This window comes from Papaver somniferum, unplaced genomic scaffold (genome assembly GCF_003573695.1).
Source record: "Papaver somniferum cultivar HN1 unplaced genomic scaffold, ASM357369v1 unplaced-scaffold_99, whole genome shotgun sequence".
In the NCBI taxonomy this organism is placed as follows: domain Eukaryota; kingdom Viridiplantae; phylum Streptophyta; class Magnoliopsida; order Ranunculales; family Papaveraceae; genus Papaver; species Papaver somniferum.
The window spans coordinates 2,159,923-2,184,333 of record NW_020653081.1 but is presented as its reverse complement, the minus strand read 5'-3'; the positions used below and the strand labels follow the sequence as shown (position 1 = coordinate 2,184,333).

At 39.4% G+C, this 24,411-nt stretch overlaps 2 protein-coding genes across 2 annotated transcripts; one reads left to right on the top strand and one right to left on the bottom strand.

The window, feature by feature from the left end:
- Positions 1 to 6,710: 6,710 nt before the first annotated feature.
- On the top strand, positions 6,711 to 8,288 carry LOC113346446 (leukocyte receptor cluster member 1 homolog). Its single transcript, XM_026589990.1, has 2 exons — positions 6,711 to 6,968; positions 7,357 to 8,288. The coding sequence occupies exon 2, from the start codon at positions 7,369 to 7,371 to the stop codon at positions 8,020 to 8,022; it is 654 nt and encodes a 217-aa protein (XP_026445775.1). The 5' UTR covers positions 6,711 to 6,968; positions 7,357 to 7,368; the 3' UTR covers positions 8,023 to 8,288.
- A 1,173-nt stretch (positions 8,289 to 9,461) lies between these two features.
- Positions 9,462 to 13,421, bottom strand: LOC113346447 (RNA polymerase II transcriptional coactivator KIWI-like). The gene is made up of 5 exons (XM_026589991.1): positions 13,113 to 13,421; positions 12,917 to 13,022; positions 10,084 to 10,106; positions 9,868 to 9,945; positions 9,462 to 9,777 (listed from the first exon to the last, which is right to left on the bottom strand). Exons 1-4 carry the CDS (start codon positions 13,233 to 13,235, stop codon positions 9,886 to 9,888), a joined length of 312 nt encoding a protein of 103 aa, XP_026445776.1. The 5' UTR covers positions 13,236 to 13,421; the 3' UTR covers positions 9,462 to 9,777; positions 9,868 to 9,885.
- Positions 13,422 to 24,411: the final 10,990 nt, after the last annotated feature.

Below are 24,411 nucleotides of genomic sequence, written 5' to 3'. Positions count from 1 at the left end.
CATTCATAGCTTCGCAGTTATGTTTTCAATATATCACGACTTTAAAGATACGTTAGGAATTAAACAATTCAAGTCAATATTACTAACCTCAAGAGGAAGGATGATTTCGTCGTTGTAGCTCGTTACGTCTTCACGTTCTTCAAGTCTTCGAGTAATACTTGTATGTCTCATAATCAAAGACTTTCTAGTCTAACCTATACGAAGTTGTCTCTAGTACATAATCAAGCGACTCTTAGATGAGTTTTGGTTCACTAAAATATGACAACCAAACTTGAGATACCAACGCTTGGTAGGTTCAACCGAGCCATGCTCTAACATTGTTGGATCAACAATAGTTAACCGAAGTTAGCCATATGAACACTTTCATATAAACCTTATTCATCTTAACCACAACTAGTTCAAATGACTCAAAAGAAATTAGTTCTAGAGTTGTTCAATTGTTTATATTCTCATAGAAGTATACAAGACACAATTGAAACAAAATCGGTTTGATTCACTCGAATCGATTCATGAACATTATAGCCACGGTTTGTAAAAGATTGCAATCCTTATTACATTAATGTATTGGTTCATGGTATAACCGATTTTAGAACATAACTCACTCAAGTATGCAAACGGGTACGCATTCTTAAATAGCCGGACTTGGACTGTGTTCGACAGTACGCAAACGGGTATGCATATTGTCACGCATCCAAACATCAGTTGAAGTCAGTACGCGTACGGGTACGCATACCAAAGTTCCCGGACTACAACTGAGTTCGCCAGTACATATACCAAGGCTCCCGGACTTCACCTGACCTTGCCAGTACGCATACGGGTATGCATACTACACCGGTCTTGGATCAACATATATGCAAGTACGCATACTATGTCTACAATCCAATTAAGGTTAAATGTTCTAAACTCCATTTCAATCATTGAAACATTCTTAGAAGACGACAATAGCTGTCTCACACAAACTATTAGCTTCAAAGAAATTTTCAAGTGATCGAATGATCAATACGAAACATTCCGAGTGTACATCAAATGATTGTCTCACACAAATCATGTAATATGTTACCAGGAGATTTTCACATGATCACATTTTGACTTTCGTCAAGAATATAAGATAAACTTGGTTAAAACGAAAGTTTACCAACACATATTTCGAGAAAAATGTAAGCGAGTTAAACTCAGCTCGAAATATCAAATGTGTATAAATCGAATATTATATAATTATACGAATTTTGTTTCAAATAGGAGATAGAGTAGAAATAGACTTCCCGAGTGATATATGAGTTTCAGTCTCCATGTACCTTTTGTTGATGAAGTTCCATAACCTCTCCTTAGTAGTTTTTCGTCTTCAATCGATGAACGCCGTGAAGTCTAAATCTCAATTACACAATCTATCATAGTCCAAGACATCGCTATTAGTAGACTAGAAATCAAGACTTATAGTTTTGATCACTAAACTTGACAAACAAGCTTGAGATAGAAACGCTTGCGAGATCGACCTAGCAGTGCTCTAACAGTAGGCTAGAGTCTGTAGCGGCTTAATACACTTTGGTGTTCAAAACTGGACAATGTCCCGGGGTTTTTTCTGCACTTGCATTACCTCGTAAACAAAATTTCTGGTATCTGTGTTATTTCTTTCTCCGAATTATATTGTTTATCTTTATAATTGAAATATCACAGGTTGTACATAAATCAATTATATCAGATACGTCCGTCGTAATTGTTGGATACGACTTGATTGATCTTGAAAATTGATTTTTGGAATCGCCCAAGAAGTCTCATGGTATAATCAGGTTCACGGACTTGTTTCTGTTTACAAATTGATTGTGAGAGAAAGAGGTATAAACTCTTCATATAATTTCTGATTGAGATTCTTTAAGTTGTAACTCTCGGAATTGTATTTGAGTTTAGTCCATACAGGTTGCTTAATAAAAAATTGGTGGTGTATTTTTGGCACCCCCGCATTTTCATAAACGACTTAATAGTAACTATAACAAATGGAAACAAGTCAAGTATTATATTACTAACCTCAAGTAGAAGGATGATATCTTCGTTGATGTCGATACTTCTTCAAATTTTTCAGGTATTCAAAGTAATACTTGTATGTTTCAACATTCTAGGCTTCCTAGTATAACCTAACAAAGTTCTAATAATCTAATCAAGCGACCTTTGAGTTTTGATACTAAAATATGACAACCAACCTTGACATACCAACGCTTGGCGAGTTCAACCGAGCAATGCTCTAACAATCTTTATTAACATTATTATGCCAATATAAGTCACATAGTTCTTCTTTGAACCAACCATGTTGGCTTCTGATTTTTCCACTAGAAATTCACAAGAACTGACTCTATAGGAGGGTTTCAGCAATTGATAGCAAGTACTTTCCATTTGAGTGCATCTTTTGATCCCGAGAGTTAAAGAAACTTCATTCTATCTACCTTATTTGGATTGATACGACCAACTAGCGTAAGTGAAAAGAATGTTCTTGATTCAATAATCTAACTATCCAAAATTCCAAATAGAAGAAGATCGTCCGTAAATATAAAGTGGAAAACAAGATGAGACCTGACATTCAATTTGTACACATCGAAAAGACTACTTCGTATTTCTCATAACCCGAGATAAACTTTAAGAGCAAAAAATGAACAAACAGGGTGATAGACACCAACCTTGTCTTAGCCATTTTAAAATAACTTTTAGAGGTTTCATTAGCAATGATAGAGGAAGATGCAAAAGTGATGCATTACATGATAATGTCATGATTTTTGCCAATAATGACTAAAATTTTAAGACGATGACTAAGAAAGCTCCAACAAATTATATCACTGGCTTTCTTAATTTCAGTTTTCAAAGCAAATGAACTCAATGTAGATTTGGACTGATTTTTAAAATGGATAGACCTTTTTTCTGCTAAAATGTAGTCAAGAATCAATATACCATGTATAAAAGTCGATCGAGCTTTGTCTGCTAAGCCATCAAAAAGAGGTTTTAGTCTTCTAATTCCGTCACAACTAATAGGTCACAAGGCTCACAATTTATAGAGGAAGTATAATGGGGTTATAGAGTGTAGCCGTATTTTTCCTCTGACCATGGCTCTTATTTTCCAGGTATAGAAGGATACCCATTCCTCTAGTCCCACGAGGGTTGTACTATTTTTACCTGGCGTCATTAGGGGCGACCCTAAAAAAATTAGGAAGACTAATAAGACAAAATAGGGTCACCCAAACCTAAATTCAAGCCATCCCTTATCTCCGAATTTTCGAAATGGCAAATATGCCCTCCATAATCAGTAGATTAAACAACAATCGGTATTTTAATTTGGTCTACCTCATTTTTTTCTTCTACTAACCCTATAATCAGTAGCTATTATCAGTATAGGTTGTGTCGGTGTGCACAATCGGTAGCTAACTCAGTAATCGGTAGTTGCGATGTTGACAATCGGTAGCTAAATCGACAGTCGGTAGATAATGTGTATAAAGTTGGTTTTGGGAAACTTTTTCCCATTATTTGGTTTTATTTTTTGGTGGAAGAGATAGAGAAGAAGAAGAGAAAGAATAAGAAGTGAGATTTTACCATTTTTCTTAAAATCAACAAGAAACGTGGATGGGTATGAAGAAGAAGGTGAAGAACATAATGTTGAAGCTTCACTACCGTTTAGAGAAGACGATTTGGGATTTTTGTTGAATGATCCAAACTTTTGTGGAGAGGAAACCCTAGACGACGCTTTATGGAAGAAAGCATAGAATCACCCGAGATCGAAGCTAACGATTAATCTAACACACAGGTATTGTGTTAAGAAACTCATAACCCACTTTGTATGTGTTTGTATGCGTTTTTAAACGAGAAAATTCGATTTTTGTATGCATTTAATACCATGAACTACCCAGAATTGGTAGATAATGTAATCATATATCTACCAATTACTAAGTCATGTGTAATAATATATCCATAGTCGGTAGAATATGAAACTTATAATGCTACCGATTTTGAAAAACCTCCAAATTGAAAATTTCAATTTTTAATAATCGGTGGTTTGGAAAATTTACATTACTACCGATTGTCAAAATCGCCCCAAATACATATTTTTCAAAATTTCAATTATTGGTTTGTTTCATCTTTCCTAATCGGTGAAAATTTTGGAATTCTTTAGATCTCATAATCGGTAGTTGATATTCATTTTTCTACCGATTTTTTTATAATCGGGCGTATGGTAAATACAAATGCTACCGATTATTCAAGTTTATTCATACAGAATCCGCAGACTTTTCAAAGTATTTAATCGGAAGATTATTATTTTTTTTATCCTCCGATTACTGAACAATCGGTAGAAATTTGCTATCCTGTGCGTCCGATTATAGTGGCCTAACTTGTTGTTGTTGTTTGCAGGCTATTGTAGCGGTGGATGTTGAATTTTATTTGAGGCATTATACTTCTCACCACTATGCAAATGATTTGTTATACTCATGACTATTCTTTTCTTTTCTTCAAATGATATATGTTAAAATGCTTATGCCTATGAGGTTTGTTGTGTAATATGCGCATATATTCATTTGGAAGTAAGGAGGAGGCAAAGGAATTGCTTATCAACAAGGCTAAGGAGAAGATGTGCGTGGTAGTTCAGAACCGTTGTGTGAAGGATATTCGGTTTGAAATGATATGTGATCGAGGTGGGGAGAAAAAGTGTCATGAGGTAAAGAATAATAAATATGTAAGGAAGACGGAGAGGAAGAAATACCGAACCCATACAAAAAAGATTGGATTCCCATTTAAGATTGTCTTCTATAAGGCCGATGGTAGGGATGGTAAAGAGTGGAAAATGTCTAAAGTTGCTAATGGTTGTCACAACCACGATGATCCGGATACTCTTGTTGGACATGTAATGGTTGCCAAGTTAAAACCACATTAAAAGGTATTGATGGTGGTTTTTACCCTCCCCGAAAAGATTTCGGGTGCGATCCTTCCGTCTATGACATCTTCACGTCTTATTTCATGATACCATGTTTTGACAATGACCAAATCTTCAGCAGCGTCAAACGTTGTCATGCTTGTAAGTTGAGATATAAAATAAATTCACAAGAGTAGACGATGAAAAATCTATTTGTAGAATACACGACGCTATATATGTGTTGTTTGGTGCATAAATAAGAAGAGTTTCCCCTCTTTATATAGATGAGGGTCCCAACGTCTTTTTTTTGTTGAAAATATGGCAGTTGATGCGTACTTTTAAAAGAATGACTGAAATTACGTACAATGATTACATATAATCGGTACACAAGGATTGAACTATTCCTAACGATTATACATAATCGGACGTTTTATATTGTTATGTATTACCGATTATTTGCAATTTTGTTAACAGAGTTATCAGTTTCATTCAACACATATAATCAGAGGATTGTCAATATGTATTATTCACCGATTGTGTGTGATTTTCGAGGCGCGACTAGTTTATGTTCAATGAAATAGCCGTTGGAGTATAATCGATAGTTAGATAAAGAATTAAAACTTCCGATTGTTATAAATAATTTGAAAATCATAACGATATCACCTACAAATCATAATAATTTAATTTTACAATCATAACTATTGATTGAACTTCCACAACTATCACAATGACTTGTGATTAGTGCCGTGGACGAGCCCTAAACAGATTAAATCTCTCCATCGCCTTAACGATTCTGAAATGATCTTCATAATGGAAGCTTGATCTTTTCCATTTCCGTCATTCCCTGAGAGATCTTGCTATAACCTCATCATTGGTTTTACCCCTCAATCGATATTGATTCACAAGATAAGTTAAATGGACGAATTCTTCGACGTGTCCGTTTATTGAACCAACTCGGCAGAAAAGATCAGCGGAGTGACGGTTATTTGGGTTATCGATGTCGGCGCAAAAATTTTCGTGAATTCTCCCCAAATAACTCATACTCATTACGCCTCCTTGCATACGTTCTTCTCCTCGTCTCGGATAGAATTGAACATAACGCTTACATAAAGATAAATCTTCTTCTATCGTGAACTCCATAGGATTAATGAATGGTTGGGCCATTACGTAGAAGATGATGATGTCGGAGAGAGTTTAAATGTATTTGTGTTGCATAGAGGGTAAAAGGATACCATCCTTATATAGTTTAGAGTACCAACGGCTTTATCTTTTAAATGACCGACTACAATAATCGGTAGGTTAATAATTTCACCTAACTTCCTATTATGAAGTTGTCCCAAATTTTGTTTGCCGAAATCTCTATTTTTTTCGAATTTGGGAACTACAATAATCGGTAGGTTAATAATTTCACCTAACTTCCGATTACGAAGTTGTCCTAAATTTTGTTTTTGCCAAAATCTCTATTTTTCGAATTTGGAAACTACAACATCGGTAGTATACGAACTTCACCAAACTTCCGATTAATAAGTTGGGTCAGAGTAATCGGCAGTTTATGAAGTTATTTATGAACTTCACCTATCTACCGATTGCTTACGGCCACAAGTTACATTTCGAGTTTTATACTTTAACAATGGGTAGCTAACACCCTATACTTACTACCGATTGTATTAGGGCAATTAAGTAATCTCGAAAATTAAGACATCCCATAACCTTGTCTATGGGTTGGGAATAAAATAGTCACCCCTAATTCTTTCAGGATCATCGGACGCCAGGTATTTTTAGTCTTACTTACCAGTTACCACTCTAACTTGGCTTGGATAGGGAGGGATCTAGGCACATAATTGCTTGCACTAAACCGAGGCGATTCGGAAAAGGTCGGTCTCCTAACGCTCCGACAAATCGCTGGCCAACAAATAAATATAAAAACCTGGACGAATTCAATCTTGTTGTTTTGTGAATCAATCTCCCCACTTCCTACCCAGATCATTAATCTCTTCTCTCGAAAACCAACAACAAAGAATCATCAATCTCTTACAGGAAGATAAGAATACAGAACCAAGAAACTGCGCGATTTTAGGGTTTCAAGGTATGACCTAACTTCTAATCCTTCTTCTTCAAATTGTATCTCGACTTTGATTTAAGCAATTACTCTATTCTTTCTAAGTCATTTTCTCAGCATGAATCACCCAATCATTCAATATTTGAGAATCCAATCTAAATCGTTGGTGTAATGAAGTTTTTACAACATAGGTTTATTTTCCCAATTACATGATTTAGGTCAATTCAACTAGATAGTCTTAAGAATTAACTTGGATGTTTTACTATTGTAAAACTTAATTTCACGGATGTGTTATGGATTCCATTTTGTAGGATTTTGCATTAGTGTACAGCCTTGACAGAATTTAACCTAAACCTATTCTCAGTGTTGATTAAATATGGGGAGAATTTAACCTAAATCTATTCTCATTGAGCAGTATTGATTAAATATGGGGGGTCATGGAGGTCTAAATATTCTCCCTCAGAAGAGTTGGAACGTGTACAATTTTGATAATAGAGAGAAAGTGAAGAAAGATGAAGAAGAAGCAGCCAAAGAAGAGCAGCTCAAGCGAGAACAGTCTAGGAAACGAGATACTGAATTTCGTCTAGACAAATTAAGAGCTTCCAAGGGTTTACCTCCTAAGGTTGCTGCCACTGGTGAAGCAAGTGCGTCGACTGCGGTAGAATCAAAGAAGTCAAATCACATCAATCTCTTTGAAGGCTTGAAGATATTTCCTTTAGGAGGTGCTAAAGAAGAAGTAGATGATCAGGGTAGGAAGATGAAGAAAAGATTAAAGAAGGAGGAAGTACCCAAAGTTTTGTTGCCAGAGGATGAAGTATACAGGTTTGGTTGTGGTGTTGCTGGTAAAGGTGTAAAGGCACCATGGTACGTCTCTAAACCGTCCAGTGATGTTCCTGTTAGAGATTCTAGTCCCTCGGTATCAGGGAAACGGGAGGGAAGTAAAAACTCTGGAAAAAAGACTTTGGAGGAACTGAGGGAAGAGCGATTGAATAGGGAGACGAAGGAGAGGGAGCGTGCTTTGATGTTAGAGAAGAACAGGCAAAGAAATGGAGCTGCAACGAGAGTGCGATTTTCAAGGTAAAACTAGTTCATTAATTTCTGAATGACACATCGTTCTGCAAAACTCTTCTTCTTTGTTGCAATACACACATGATGTACATTTTTGTAAACTGGAGGAGTTCTGCTGTGGCTTTGCTTGTATTAGAACTGCTGTCATAACAATTAGCTGCTTCTTCTGAGAGTTCGGAAATCTGAAAGCCGTGTTACGTTTTTTCTTTTTCTTTTTCTTTTTTTCCTTCAACCACAGTCGTGATTTAATATTTGTCTTCAACCACAGAATTTGCATAAGTGACCGATCATATATGAAGCTCATTCAACATCTTCCATATTTTGTTGTGTTGACCAAACCAATAGGTTTGCATGTTTTGGTTGCAGTCCCTAATCTGTTAGGGAACATAATTGACATGGTTACATGTTTACACGGAAGAATGTTTGAGTTGTGTTGTCCGTCGTGATAACAATTTTTTGATTCTTATACAAAATTTTGAAACATGACTGAGCAAAATTGTTTCCAGAATCAAGATTTCCTGTAAAATCCCGACTAAATGGTTATCTTGTCTCTCTCTTCCCCAGTTTCATTGGTTTCCTCCCTCTAATCTTTACATGAATATCAACACCACCATTAGGGTCTATGAAACCCAAGAGTAGGAGGAACGTCCGGATATCACTGGAGAGTGGAGACCAGTGTCAAATGAAAGATTGGACTTATTTATAAGCTCTCTAGATTGTTCTGCCTCCCAACACAGTCCTGGTACGTTCTTTCCAAATTGTCCAACGCATATCGAAAGGCTCAGCCACTCCAAATTTTGTTATTCTTAACTTGTTCTGACACGGGGCTAGGAAATTCTACAGCAGGGAATTCCTAAACACGATTTCATGTAGGAAATCCAGATCAGCCAACAAAACCTAGGATGAATGCTTGACAGAATTCACAATCGGCACTGCTAACATTGATTCCTCTCGCTTGTACATTTCCTTCTCATAATGGGTTGATCTTTGGAGGAATATCCTTAGGCCAATATAGTTTTATCTCAGCTCAAGCCAGGTTGAAGCACAATAGTCATAGACGTTTTTCACCTTGAAATTCACCTTGAAGCAAGTTGCAGCAGTGACACCGTTGAAATAGCTGCTGGGCGAGGATCCTAAACTGCTAAAAGATTGTTTCTCCTTCAAAATGGAACCATTAGGCCATTAATTTATGGGAGCATTATTTCATCTATCATGGCAAGATAGAGTCGAGCTACGCTTGTTTTGTTGCATATGTTCAAGGTTATGGGCCATTATTTCATCTATCACCTGCACACTTCATTATGTTTAAGGCCTATAAATGTATACTTGGTGTTTGTCCCATGTCAAAGCCCTACAGAGTGTAATTTATTCTCTGTTGAACTTTGTGCTGCTCCATCTTACTGTCCATGATAGGGCAAGAACATATATGGAGAATTTTGGCCATAAAGGGAGTTGTCAAACAAAATAGGCAATGGATAACTTTCTAACTGAAAAAAGAGTAGCACAACTGTTATCATCTAACACAACCAACAAAAGTAAATTAGTCTGGGTTGGTTGTGCAGGGGTTTTAGTTAGTGAAACAACTAAACAGAAGGAAAATAGACTGGGTTGGTTCTTTCCCAAGTTTTAGTTAGTGAAACCCCTGCAGCAGGACTGAATAGTAACTACTAATAGCAATTGTTTTATCTCCAGCAGGTAGTTGTTTTCCGACTAGCATCATTTACAAAGTTACAAAATGGAAATGACGTTAAACTGCTGCTGCTACTCCCTGTGAACCCAAAATAAACAGAGACGAGTCATGCATTTATCACTTGTCAACGAGAGAAAAAAGTATTTTGTGACAAGGGATGAAATATACCTTGCACTGCTCCAGCCACTATGAATCCCCTGCCACTGCCTTGTCAATTTCTTCCACGTGATCCCGGAGTATGTTCCACTTCAGATGGCGAAAAAAGAAATGGAGATCCATAAGTACGAGAGAATACAAATTGAAAGTACCATGAAGAAAACACAGTTTGTTTCGTGCTAATAATTATTTTAACCATATTAAGAGAGTACAGAGGAGAACAAGTACCTGATCCATGGATAAGGAGATACCTGAAAGACAGAGGTAAAAGCAATCAGCCATTTGGTCATGTGCAACTAGTTCAAAACAAGGCAACCAATAACACTACTCCAGTAGCAGTAAGTAAGTAATAAAGTAATGCTGGCTTATAATACTATTTGTGGGTTCCAAAATTGGCAGGATCAGCAAACAGCCTGATTCAACGGTCTTACCTTCTTGTTCAAGTTGATCAAGTTTGTTATAGTCGTGATCCATGGTGTATCTCTTTTATGTAAATTGTCGAAACTATAAAGAATGATAAGGAATAGATAGTAGGTGCTAGTTATACACTACTTAACTTATTTCTTTTCCAATAAAGAAAGTGGATTATAACTTGAGCCTTTCAAATTAAGAAGTCCAGACTCTTGAAAAGGGACTGATGGAGTATGATTCATTCCAATGTATACGCTTCAATTATGTTTTTCTATGCGACATAAAATGAACAATTGTTACGAAACCTAACAACAATAGGAGGATCAAGACATATCAGACCTAGCAACTCAGTGAGTACACATCAGAACATGTTGTGTAATATACATGAAATGAAATATGACGGACACCTAATATAATAAGAAATGAAATATGATGGAAATACACTTAAGTCTACAAGTAATCATATAATCTTGGATAAAGGAATGCACATTGGACAGTTCTATCATAATAACATTTGAAAAGGGGGTCCGTAGCATGACAATGCTGACAGAACCTAAAAGCTAGTTTAGTTAATTCATGCAGGGATTAGGGCATAAAGCAACACCAAAGCCTGCCTCCTTCCCTTCAACTCACGTACTGGTTCTCAATATCATAAGAATATAACAAGTGAGGTCCAGACTGAATGGTAAGCCTAGTGAATGTTTGGGAGCCTTTTTTTTCATTATTTTCTTTTCCGTATTACGCTCTAACTTTTGGCCAATCTAAGAAAATAAATCATGATACGCAACGGCTTGTGTTGACAGAAGCAAAAGAGATAGAAATAAAACAAGAAAAGTCTTATTGAAGCCTTCAGTTTGGCCTCAGATTTGTGCTATATGATATTTCCTAGAAAGGCAAAGAACCGACTCATGTAACACGTGATACACAAAAAAACAGTAATGTTAACATACTCTTTAACTTGCTTATAATCAATAAGACACATACAATTTGCGCAATTTTCATCAAGTGCTGTGTTTTTCTATGCAATAACTTACTTTTCAGTTATGTTTTTCTATGCAATAAATTAAACAATTGTTATGGAACCTAACATCACTAAAAGATCAAGACACGTCGGACCTAGCAACTCAGTGAGTACTCTAGTTTATTGGCTAAGAATACTAAATGAAACTGTTCTGTGCACTGATGTAGCTTGTAAGTAAAAAACAAAAACATTTTGGCCAAACTTCCAAATTGAAAAAATATAAAACTCATTTCACCAACTACTTGAGAGTGAGAACAACATGAAAATAAATACAAGACACTGCAAAATTGAGAGCTCTACCTGAAACTCATAAGTAATCACACATAGGTTACACATGACAACATGCTGAGTACATAAGTACACTACTAGAAATCATATAATCTTAGATAACAAGATGCCCATTGGACAGTTCCATCATAATAGCATTATAAAAGGTAATGCCACAAAATCTACTTATAAACAGTGCTGACAGCACCTAATAGCTGGCAGGGAAAAAGGCATAAAGCAACACTAAAGCCTAGCTCCCTCCCTTCAAATCACCTACTTATTCTCAATATGGTAAGAAAATAAAATTGAGGTCCAGATTGGTCGGTAAACTTAGCAATTGGGATTTCCTAAATGGTATTTAGGAGCATTTTTCTTGATGATTTTCTTATTGTGCTATAATTGTTGGTCATCTAGGAAAAGAAATCAGGATACAGAACATCCTGTTCTGAAAGCAAAAGAAATAGAAGTGAAATAAGACAAGTCTTATCTAAACATTCAGTTTGGCTGGCATAATTTAGCCTCAAATTTGTGCTATACGATATTTCATAGAAAGGCAAACAACTGACTCATGTAACATGTGATACACACAAAAACAGCAATGTTAACATCCTCTTGAACATGCTTATAATCGATAAGACACATACAATTCTCACTTCCGCTACTTTCTGGTTAAATGATTGTTAGAGAAGTAACAACCCGATAAAACAGTTCGCCACAAAACGAGAATCATGTAGCCCAGCATCCTTGACATGATTACGAGTCAATTCCCAGCAAAGGAAAATAAAATTGGTTAAATTATGAATGTCACCATTACGGGGACTTTCAACCTCATGGATATACAATTAGGATTTTATTATTTCCTCCTACACATAACTTCCTTCAACAATCCTTGTACTTACAAAAAGTGGCTTTTGTTCCCACGACACAACACATAGCAGGCCTAAAGACTGGTTAAATCCTACTAGTTACATAACAATTAAATTTCTCTAGCAATCTATTAAGCATTAGTATCGTTTTGTAACATATATCACTTGTTATTCTGGATTGTTTGATGTCCACCCATCCGTAAACACACATGCAAGTTTAAACCTAAAACGGAACAGATTATCTGCTTCACGCGACAAAGCATCCAAACTCTATAAAATTTATAAAAAGAGTATGTTGTTTATTTAATCACAGAAATAAAACCTAATTAGATACTGCTTTCATACCAACAAATCAAGCACTATAACAACTCAAATCCAGACGTTATGGAGTACTAAAAGAAGCAAAGAAATAGACAAAATAAATCCATATCAAATCCAGACGTTATAGAGTACTAAAAGAAGCATATGGGCGAGTGGCGAGGAAAGTAGCAGTTACCTTTTTTGCCAGGAAATTCCTGACCATCTTTCACATAAAACTCACGAATGTCCACCACAACTTTCCCCTGCCAATTCCTGACAGAAACCCTCCTGTTCCTTGAGATCTTCTCAAAACCAAATTCCAAACAAATTAATTAGTACATGCAAAACTGTAAGAGAGTTAGTAACTGAGAGAGAAAGAGAGAGAGATAGACCTCACAAATCACGATGCTGTCAGAATCATCAGCGGCAGAAGCTTTTTTAGGGTTTTTTCTGGCTTTGACGTCTCCGTCGTCGATGAAATCACCCTCATCCTTTCTCTTCCTATTTCTCCACATCTTCTTTGCGTTGGTTGGTTGATTTTGTGTTTGAGTTTCAGAGATGATGATGATAATCGATCTTTCTCTACTTCCCTATCACTCTACACACACTCTCTCTCTCTCTAGAGTCACTGCTTGGTCTTATTTCCGTCTGTCTATTTTCCCTCTCTTCGGATGTCGTCCCCTTTCCCCAAATTTTTCACATTCTCTCTACCGTTGTTACTTGACACGTTTCAGTTTCCTAAATTATAACCGATTGTGGTGTAGTAAGGCTGGTCAAGTGGCCCAGAGATAATGCACATTATTGTGAACATGGCATAGACCATAAATGCGGTGGTGCATTCGGAGTTGCAGCTAGGTAAAGGCATGTGTCAAACAGAGTTTGGACATGATCAATGATACGAAATTAGCATCGAGAGATGCCAAATAAGTTTGGCATATAAAGTGTGTGAGTACCAAAAATCTGTTGTGCCACGTGGCACAACATTAAAGGTCGAATAACTTATTATGTTACAACAACGCACGTTATATCTCTCCGTAGGATACTAAGTTATGAAGTTATTTCTATTAACGTGTGGCGCAAAGTTAAAGGTTGGAGTATCAAAGTACGCTACAACGGAGGACACCAAATCACTACCAAGATTGCTTGGTTATTAAGCAATAGGTTGTAGTATAGGCACATGGGTGTATCTGTATGTCAGAGGTAGCTGAACAGTCTGCACAGCTTTTAGTCGTCAACCACGTGGGATCAGAGTACGTGGTATCCTCTGACTGGAAAAGGTACGTGGCCAACGAAGGCACAACTTGTACTGAGGTTTCACAGTTCACGATGGCACATGGAGGAAGCTAAGGTGCCGTTGTATGATTTGAGATAGTGGGATGCCAACGAAGGTACAATATGTACTAAGGTTGGGTAGTTTTCAAAGGAACGTGGGTCAGCTGAGGAGGCAGAGTCTGACTGGATAAAGCTTGCGGTGAACGAAGGTACCATTGGTATGGAAGATATATCAGGACACGATGGAACCAAGGACAACAAAGATATATTTGGAGAAGAAGAGGCTATAAATACCAAGCTTCACCAACAAAGAAGGAGAGTTGGGTTGGTTAGGAATTAGGGAAAAGATTCACTTTCTCTCTCTACTTTCTCTCTTATTTTCTAGAGTTTCATACTTTCTTTAATGGAGTTCTTCCACCCAAATGTAACAAGATCAATAATAAACATATCATCTTTACCCGTGGACGTAGGTTAGAGTTACCTGAACCACGTAATCTCTTGTGTGTTGATAACTTAGATGCACTTACGTTATCTTCTCTCTTAGAGATTTACTTACTGAGTTATCTCTGTATTCTAAGCTATCTCTGCTTTCTGAGTTATCTGTTCATCAGAGATACCTCTTTATTTAGCTTATTTGCTTACTTATCTCTGTTTTACAGAGATACCTTCGTTTTCTTAGCATCTGCTCTTGCAAAGTATCTTTACTTAGTATATGATGTTTTGAGTAGATCTTATTTCGAACATACCTTTTAGTTTCTCAACAATATCAATTCAATTGAGGTATTTATACTACTTAGTATATGATCCTCTGAGCTGCTCATATTACGTAGACTATGGGAAAATTAGTAGTCACAGTTTAACGCTAGAAACGATCTGGAACGAAAAGCTCTCGATTTTCGTTATATTTGCTATTTCATCGTCTTTTTTCATTAGATCTTCTTTAGAAGATCATATCTAAGTATAATAAGCACAGATCTCACTTTCTAGTGAAAATTTATCATTCTTTGACAAGTTTTCGAGTATTAAACCTCGAAAAAATCTTGTAATCTTACGGATCTACAAAAAGTGGTTAAGAAACACCTTTAAAAATACTTTTCAAAGCTTAAAAAGCTATTATTCTATTATTATTTGCTTGCTCATGAGCAAACCTTTTCTGGATCTGAATACCTTTGTCTCCGAAGGAACCTCAGTAAAAGTTTTGGAGTAAAATCCCTAAGGTTATTTATGAGCTGAGGGTCGCTTTCTTTGGCATATGCCTTCTTTTACTCAGCTTACGGTATTCTCTGTGATTTTTTAATATCTGAGCAAACCTTCTCTGGATCTGGATACCTCCGTTTCCGAAGGAACCTCAGTAAAAGTTTTGGAGTAAAATCCCTAAGGTTATTTATGAGCTGAGGGTCGTTTTCTTTTGCATATGCCTTCTTTCACTCAGCTTGCAGTACTTTCTGCCGTTTTTGAATCTAAGGTTCATTTAGGAACTAAATCCCAAACATTGGACAGTTCTATTAAATACGAACTCAGCAAACATATCTCTGTTAAGCTCTATACTAAACCTTTAACTTTTTTTATTTCCGTAATGGGGCTACTAGGAACGTAGCCTGCCCCGTTTTCTCTTTACTCTCAGGAAACGGAAATACAAAGGTCAAAATTACGAAGCCTTGGAGCGATAATAAAGATTATCTTTGGCTCGAGTATATTTATATACACTTTCAACAGTCAAATACAAAAAAGAAGATTATCCTTGGATCATACATATCTAAGTACGATCTGTTAGGGACAAAAACGAAGGTTGTCCTTGGCTTGTACGTATCTACGTAAACAAATCCATGGGGCGAAAACGAAGTTTATCTTTGGCTCAAACGTGTCCATACACGTTCTCAACAGCCAAAGACAATAAATTACGAAAGCTGCCCTTGGCTCGTACATATCTAAGTACGAGTATACATGGGCAAAGACGAAGCTTATCTTTGCCTCAAATATATTCATATACATTCTCAACAGCCAAAGACAATTACGAAGGCTGCCTTTGGCTCGTATGTATCTAAGTACGAGTATACATGGACAAAGATGGAGCTTATCTTTGGCTCGTGTGTATTCATACACATTCTTAACAGCCAAACACAATTACGAAGGCTTCCCTTGGCTCGTACATATCTAAGTACGAGTATACATGGGCAAAGGTGGAGCTTATCTTTGGATCGAATGTATTTATACACATTCTCAACATCCATAAACAATTACGAAGACTGCCTTTGGATCGTACGTACCTAAGTAGGAGCATCAAATGGCAAATACAAATCTTATCTTTGGCTTGAATATATTTATACACATTCTCAACAGCCAAAGACAAAACAGAGGCTGTCCTTGGCTCGTATTTACCTAAGTAAACGAAGCCAGGGGGCGAAAACGAAGCTTATCTTTGGATCGAATGTATTCATATACATTCTCAACAGCCAAAGACAATATGAAGGCTGCCCTTGGCTCGTACATATCTAAGTATGAGTGTACAAGGGCAAAGATGGAGATTATCTTTGGCTCGAATGTATTTAGACACATTCTCAACAGCCAACGACAATTAAGAAGACTGCCTTTGGCTCGTACGTACTTAAGTACGATCATCCAAGGGAAAATACGAAGCTTATCTTTGGATCGAATGTATTTATACACATTCTCAACAGCCAAAAACAAAAACGAAGGATGTCCTTGGCTCGTACGTACCTAAGTAAACGAATCAAGGGGCGAAAACGAAGCTTATCTTTGGCTCGAATGTATTCATATACATTCTCAACAGCCAAAGACAATTACAAAGGCTACCCTTGGATCGTACATATCTAAGTACGGGTATACAGGGGCAAATATGAAGCTTATCTTTGGCTCGTATGTATTCATACACATTCTTAACATCCAAAGACAATTATGAAAAGTGTCCTTGACTCGTACGTATCTACGTACGCGAATCCAAGGGAAAATACGAAGAATATCTTTGGCTCGAATGTGTCCATACACGTTCTCAATAGTCAAAGACTATACGAAGTCCTCCCTTAGCTCATACGTATCTAAGTACGAGTAGCTAGGGGCAAGCTCGAATGTATTTATAGACATTCTCAACAACCAAAGACAATTACGAAGACTATCCTAGGTTCGTGCGTATCTGAGTATGAGAAATTAGGGACGAAGATGAAGCGTAAGGACAAAGGTTAAAAATACGACTCGCATGGAAGGACAAAGCCTTGTTCCTCTAAAATTCTTAAGCTTATCGCTTTGCGAATTTTCATGGGCAAAGGAAGGTCATCGGAAGACATTACCTGCTCAAACTATATATCTTTGTATATACTCCGTAAAATGGAGTTCATCAAGCAACAAATCTATGAGCTACTATAAGTGTGTAGCATCAACATCATCAAAGGTCAATCCTCCAAAACCATACCTATCGACGAAGGTGGAAGTCATGCTAATTTGAGCCAAAGACATCAGCAATAGTTGTATTTTGTAAAGGCAGGATAGCAAAGCCCGTTAAAGGCATACTCACCACTTGCAACCATACATAGGAGCGAAGTTCGTTAAAGGCAGATTCACCACTACCATGCATGCATGTGAGCGAAGACTGTTAAGGCAGACTCACAATTGCAATGAATGGGTTATCCAATCCAAAGATACAGATGTACAAGTCAACAAAACCCGTGTGCGTAGGTGTATGCATACTCAACGAAGCTTCAAACCATACTCAGCTACGAGGAGTCACATGGCGACGCATAAGCAGACGCAACCTATCAACCACCATTATTGCGATGCTCCCAATCTAGAAATGCACGAATCCTGTATACATTTGTATACCCACAAGTGCACAACTCAAATGCAACGAAGAACGAAGTCTGTATACATATGTATACCCCAACTCTCCAACCTGAGGAACATACGAAGTGCCAAAGACTAATGCAAGAGGCAGTTCGTTGCAAGAAAAATTCTTCAATACTAAGAAGAAGTAACAATTCAATCCTATAGGGTACCCTTCGAATACACATGGTGCCAAAGGAATTTATATTACTATGCAGGAACGAAGCCTACAAGAGCAACGAGCAACTCACTGTAACCATAATGAAGCCTACAAGGGGCATCTCACTACAAGCAAAGTAACTTGTGGCACCCAAGACGAACATGTAGCTGACAAAGGCGAGAAGAAAACCTCAAATTATATGGACGAAGGCTCCATAAATGCAAATACTTTTCCGTTCAAAATCTGCAAGAACCAGCTTTCAAAAGCAAAAGGGTGCAAACATACATCAATCATGGCGCCTCTACAACATCAACTAAAAACAACAAATACATGGTGAAGCTAATACAATTGTAAGGTATGCTTATATACTTAGCAATCAATATAAAGCTTGGATTTGGAATATAGCTTTTAATGCGTGTGAAATGAACAAACATGCAAAAACAAAGGGTTAGAACTGACACCCACCGTCAGAATTGACGACAAAAACGAATGCTTATAAATGATACCCACCATCAGAATTGACGAAAAAAACGAAGGGTTAGAAATGATACCCACCTTCAGAATTGACGATGAGGCAAGGCACGACATAACCGCGCATATGTCAATATCGGATCCTCAGGCCAAATAAATCCCACTAAGAGGAAAATGATAAGCAATATATCCTACAAATAGAGATACCTTGTCGAAGTAAAGCAGCCTTCACGCTTAACGCGTAGGGTTACAGGAAAATTATTGCCCACGTAGGGATCCTCGCCGCTATGGTACCTTCTCGACAAATGATATCCAGGTAGGACGTTGAATGTTCCACCAAGGTTAATCATACCTTAGCACCGAGCGATGGATTGATTATGCAACAAGCTGGACACATTATGTCATAAATATCGTGCAACAAAGCAAGCAAAATGCTATAACACACATTACCAAAAGGTGAAAATACCAAATGGCGCACATACGTATTTTATTTACGCAGGTGCAACAATACGCGAAAAGCTTATCCAACGACAAAAGTTCCAAAAGGTATACTTCCATTGCAAAGGAGTGAAGTTACAACAACGAAGGTACACCGGGAAACAACTCCGTACTAGGTAAATAAAGAGACATCTGAAATACACCTTAGCTAAAAAAAAAAAACTAAAAGGTATACGCCTAGGCAATAAGATAAAACTCAGTAAAACTTAGTTGCATGCTATGAGGGGGTACCTTCTAGCCTCATTATATCGTGCTCAGGAGACGGCTGGTCCAAAAGGTAGCAAAAATACCCAACCAGCGAGCAAAGGCTCCGCTTTAAAAAAAGGGTGAAAACCACTATCCCAGTCTCAACTTTCATTAACGAAGGCGTGGACTTCGTAAACAAATACATACATACATACATACATACATACATACATAAAAAGATGCATACATATATACACACATACATATATACATGCTTGCATACATACAAACATACATATATTTTTGTGATAATATTAACATCAAAACCTTGTTCGACACTTTTATGGTACCTCAGTAAACTACTTCAGTACTTCGAGGGTACCTCAATATACTACTTCGGTACTTCTCTACATCGACAAACTATTTCAATACTTCAAATGTACCTCAGTAATATACTTCGATACTTCTATGGTACTTCATCGGAAATATATTTCGATACTTCGAGGGTACCTCAGAAATATATTTCGATACTTCGAGGGTACCTCAGCAAATTACTTCGACACTTATATACTTCGAGGGTACCTCAGCAATTTACTTCAATACTTCAATACTTCAATCGTACCTCAGCGAATTCACTTCAATGGTACCTCCTTGAATTTACTTCAAGGATACCCCGGCAAGATGCTTCGAAGGTATCTCAGCAAACTTATTTGATACTCCAATGAAAATCTTCAGCGAAATAAACGAAGGAGGATCAAGATTTTTTCTTAAGGGTCATTCTTCGAACAACCCTCAAGAAAAGGGGCAAACTGTGAGTACCAAAAACCTGCAGATGGGGTAACTTATTATGTTACAACAACGCACACTACATCTCTCCGTATGATGCTGTTGATGGTGTTTTTAGCTTAGGATTAAAATCATAAAACCTTGGTCTGACGTGACGTCACTCAGTAAGGAAATGGATCTGTAAACACCAATATCTCTGCTAGCACATTTATTGAGCCGTTCAATATGTCTACGTGAAATTTACCCAGACTCGCGGATGCGACAACCGTCCCAAATACGCTATAAATTTCGGCACCTTTCCAATACAAGACTTACTGGGTATCTTTTTATATATATACATACTACGTTCCGCGGCAGAACCCATAGTATTGGATGGAATCATCTTCGCTCATGCCAGCCGCCCGTGCCAAAGGTATGCACCGGCCATGCCAGACACGCCACTGTGCCAAAGGCATGCCGTCCATGCCAGCCACGCCACCGTGCCAAAGGTATGCACCAGCCATGCCACTGTGCCAAAGGCATGCCATCCATGCCACCGTGCTAAAGGTATGCACCATCCACGCCACTGTGCCAAAAGCATTCCAATCATGCCATCCACGCCACTGCGCCAAAGGCATTCCAACCATGCCAGCCACGCCACCGTGCCAAAGGCATCCCAATCATGCCATCCATGCCACTGTGCCAAAGGCATGCCAACCGTGCCAGCCACGCCCCTGTGCCAAAGGCATGCCAATCATGCAAGCCACGCCACTGTGTCAAAGGCATGCCAACCATGACAGCCACGCCACCGTGCCAAAGGCATGCCAATCATGCCAGCCACGCCACCGTGCCAAAGGCATGCCAACCATGCCAGCCACGCCACCGTGCCAAAGGCATTGCCAGCCATGCCAGCTACGCCACCATTCCAAAAGCATTCCAACCATGCCAGCCACACCATTGTTCCAAAGGCATGCCTGCCATGCCAGCCACACCACTGTGCCAAAGGCATGACAACCGTGCCAGCCACACCACTGTGCCAAAGGCATGCCATGGCTCCGTCCAAGCCGCACCATGCCAAAGGTATGCACCAGCCATGCCGTCCACGGCACTGTGCCAAAGGTATGCACCATCCATGCCAGCCACGCCACTGTGCCAAAGGCATGCCAATCATGCCAGCCACGCCACTGCGCCAAAGGCATTCCAACCATGCCAGCAACGCCACCGTGCCAAAGGCATTCCAATCATGCCAGCCACGCCACTGTGCTAAAGGCATTCCAACCATGCCATCCACGTCATTGTGCCAAAGGCATGCCAGCCACACCAATGTGCCAAAGGCATGCCAACCATGCCATCCACGCCACCGTGCAAAATGCATGCCAATCACGCCAGCCACGCCACGGTGCCAAAGGCATGCCAACCATGCCATCCACGCCACCGTGCCAAAGGGATGCCAACCATGCCAGCCACGCCACCGTGCCAAAAGCATGCCAACCATGCCAGCCACACCACTATGCCAAAGGCATGCCAGCCACGCCACTGTGCCAAAGGCATGCCAACCATGCCAGCGGCTCCGTCCAAGACGCACACTGCCAGCGGCTCCAAGCCGAGCCAACAACTCCGCACGATGCTTGCCTCTCCATGTCACGCCAAAGCCATGTCGGCCACCACCATGCCACTGGCCGCCAAACGAAATAGCCACGATCAACGGCTACCCTTCCTCCTGAGATGCAGATCTCAGCCGTACAAGTTCGCCACCAAACGTGTGGCAACTTTCGGTCGCAATGCCAAATTCCACGGTTTATGCCAAAACCCTAATTTGTCCGCGCCTAAAGTATGTGAGCCATGCCGGCCATGCCACCATGCCGCTGGCCGCCGAACGAAAGGTAACCACGATCAACGGCTACCCTTTCTCCTTGGATGCAGATCTCAGCCGTACAAGTTCGCCACCAAACTTGTGGCAACTTTTGGCCGCAATGCCAAATTCCACGGTTTTTGCCAAAGCCCTAATTTGCCCGCGCCTAAAGTATGCGAGCCATGCCGGCCATGCCACCATGCCGCTGGCCGCCAAACGAAAGCTAGCCACGATCAACGTTTACCCTTCCTCCTGAGATGCAGATCTCAGCGGTACAAGTTTGCCACCAAACTTGTGGAAACTTTTGGCCGCAATGCCAAATTCCACGGTTTTTGCCAAAACCCTAATTTGGCCGCGCCTAAAGTATGCGAGCCATGCCGTCCATGCCACCATGCCGCTGGACGCCAAACGAAAGGTAGCCACGATCAACGGATACCCTTCCTCCTGAGATGCAGATCTCAGCCGTACAAGTTCGCCACCAAACTTGTGGAAACTTTTGGCCGCAATGCCAAATTCCATGGTTTATGCCAAAACCCAAATTTGGCTGCGCCTAAAGTATGCAAGCCATGCCGTCCATGCCACCATGCCGATGGCCGCCAAACGAAAGGTAGCCACGATCAACGACTGCCCTTTCTCCTGGGATGCAGATCTCAGCTGTACAAGTTCGCCGCCGAACTAGCAGGCCTCTCAATCTTAACGTGTCACACATAAGAAACATGCTACACGTTTTCCAGGAAAACACTCAAGACATCAAAACATGTCACAAACTGGGGGATGCTCATCAGGGTATTGGTCTGGCGGTTTACAGCTTGCGGCGTGCAAAACGATCGTTACAAGAAAGTGTCATAAGAGTGAGGCGGTTAGTAATGGCAAGAAATAATGGTGAAACATATCCTCATTATGGAAACATAAATTCCAGGCGTTACCCGTTACCATTTTTCTTCCACCACTCAATCGCTTCCACTTCTTACGAGGCCAGGGTACGTTTTATTACGACTTGTATAAATGGGATTCACCTATTTCCACCAAACGACAAGTTTGGTCAGGAGAACACTACAACACTCACAAATCACCTGGTAGCTTCCCATCTTGGCTATCCAGCTTTACCTTCTGATACAAGTCGTAAAACAACCACACCTTTCAGAATCAACTATTCTGGCTTTAACACTCTCTTTGCTTCCCTCCCTAAGTCCAACACTTCTCCTTCACTTTTGTGACCGATGCAAGTCTAGAATGGCCATTTCTTGATTTAGGCTGGATTTGTAAAGATTGATCTCTCGAATCTAAAGTACTCTCGTGCAGTACATTGTTTAGTGTATAGACTCGTTTCTCACCCACACACGAAATTACCGAAATCAGCAGAAACTGTTTTCACCCTCAAACAATTGGCGACCACAGTGGGAGATTAATCTCTCGGTTACAATAGCAATTTCCAATTCCTGATTTCATTTTCAGCCCAGATATTGAGATGGTAGAAGCAAAACTAGCCGCTCGGGGATCAACGGCTCGGTTATCAGGCGGCTCTGGAACGATTTGAGACTTAGGAATTACTGGGTACTTTTCACAGTTACGGCGGTGCCTCCCACAAAACTCAGACTTACGTCCGTAAGATCCATTTTGTTAGGAGACCCTAAAAGCAAGTAAGTCTTGTTAGACAAAATACGTAATCTACTACTTAGAGTTTTCACATGGATAATAGAAACCAATGGTATGGTATTCCCACATTTCATCCCATGCTTTCTACTGTCACACAACTTTCACCCCCCCATGGCTTTCCTAAAATATTTGTGTTACTTATGACCATGATAAAAACGGCGTTATTCTAAAAACAATTCATTCCAAGGATTAATCTGAAACCCTCATAGGTAACAATTATCTACCAATTCAAAAACCCAGAAAAAATCAAACCATAAACCAGGCGTTCTGTTCGCCTTTCAAAAATCAATCAAACCATAAACTAGGCGTTTTTTGCCTTTCAAAAAAAAAACCAAGTAAAGAAGTTCAGAAAACAGAAGCGCATTCAAGGAAAACCATCCAGTAATGGCTTGCTCTTCTTAGAAAAATCCTCCTTTGTGCTTTGGAGAGACGCCCATTTCAGCTTCAGCTTCCTGGACAACCTTTCGATTTCCTCCTCATGCTGTATGATCTCATCCGCGGAAGGGCCTTCGACCGCCTCGGCTTGCAACTTTTCGATCTCAGAGAAACCCTCAACAAACCAAGGAGCGTTGAACTCGAAGTCTACACACATGTTACGATAGAACTTCCAGCTTGAATTACATCCTCGGAAACGGTGTGACCAGTCACGTGGCACATGTCGTCAATCGAAGATAAAGCTTCCTCCACACGCTTGACCAACACAATTCGATAATCCTTTTGGTCGTGGCGATATGTCTGTATCTTTCCCATATATTAGTATATAGTTCCTCATACTTGGATGCACACTGAAGCCTCCGATCAACACGTGATCCGGGTAAGGAACCAGGTATGGAGGAGTGAAGATGGCGCCCGCGACTGAATCAGTAACCGACAAGGGATTTCTAACTACGATTGCATATGCAGTCACTGGAGTGCTCTCCACCACTTGGGTCGCGGCGACACCTTCAGGATGATCAACTTCAATGTCCAAATCGCCAGCAGGCGCGGTTTCCGCAAT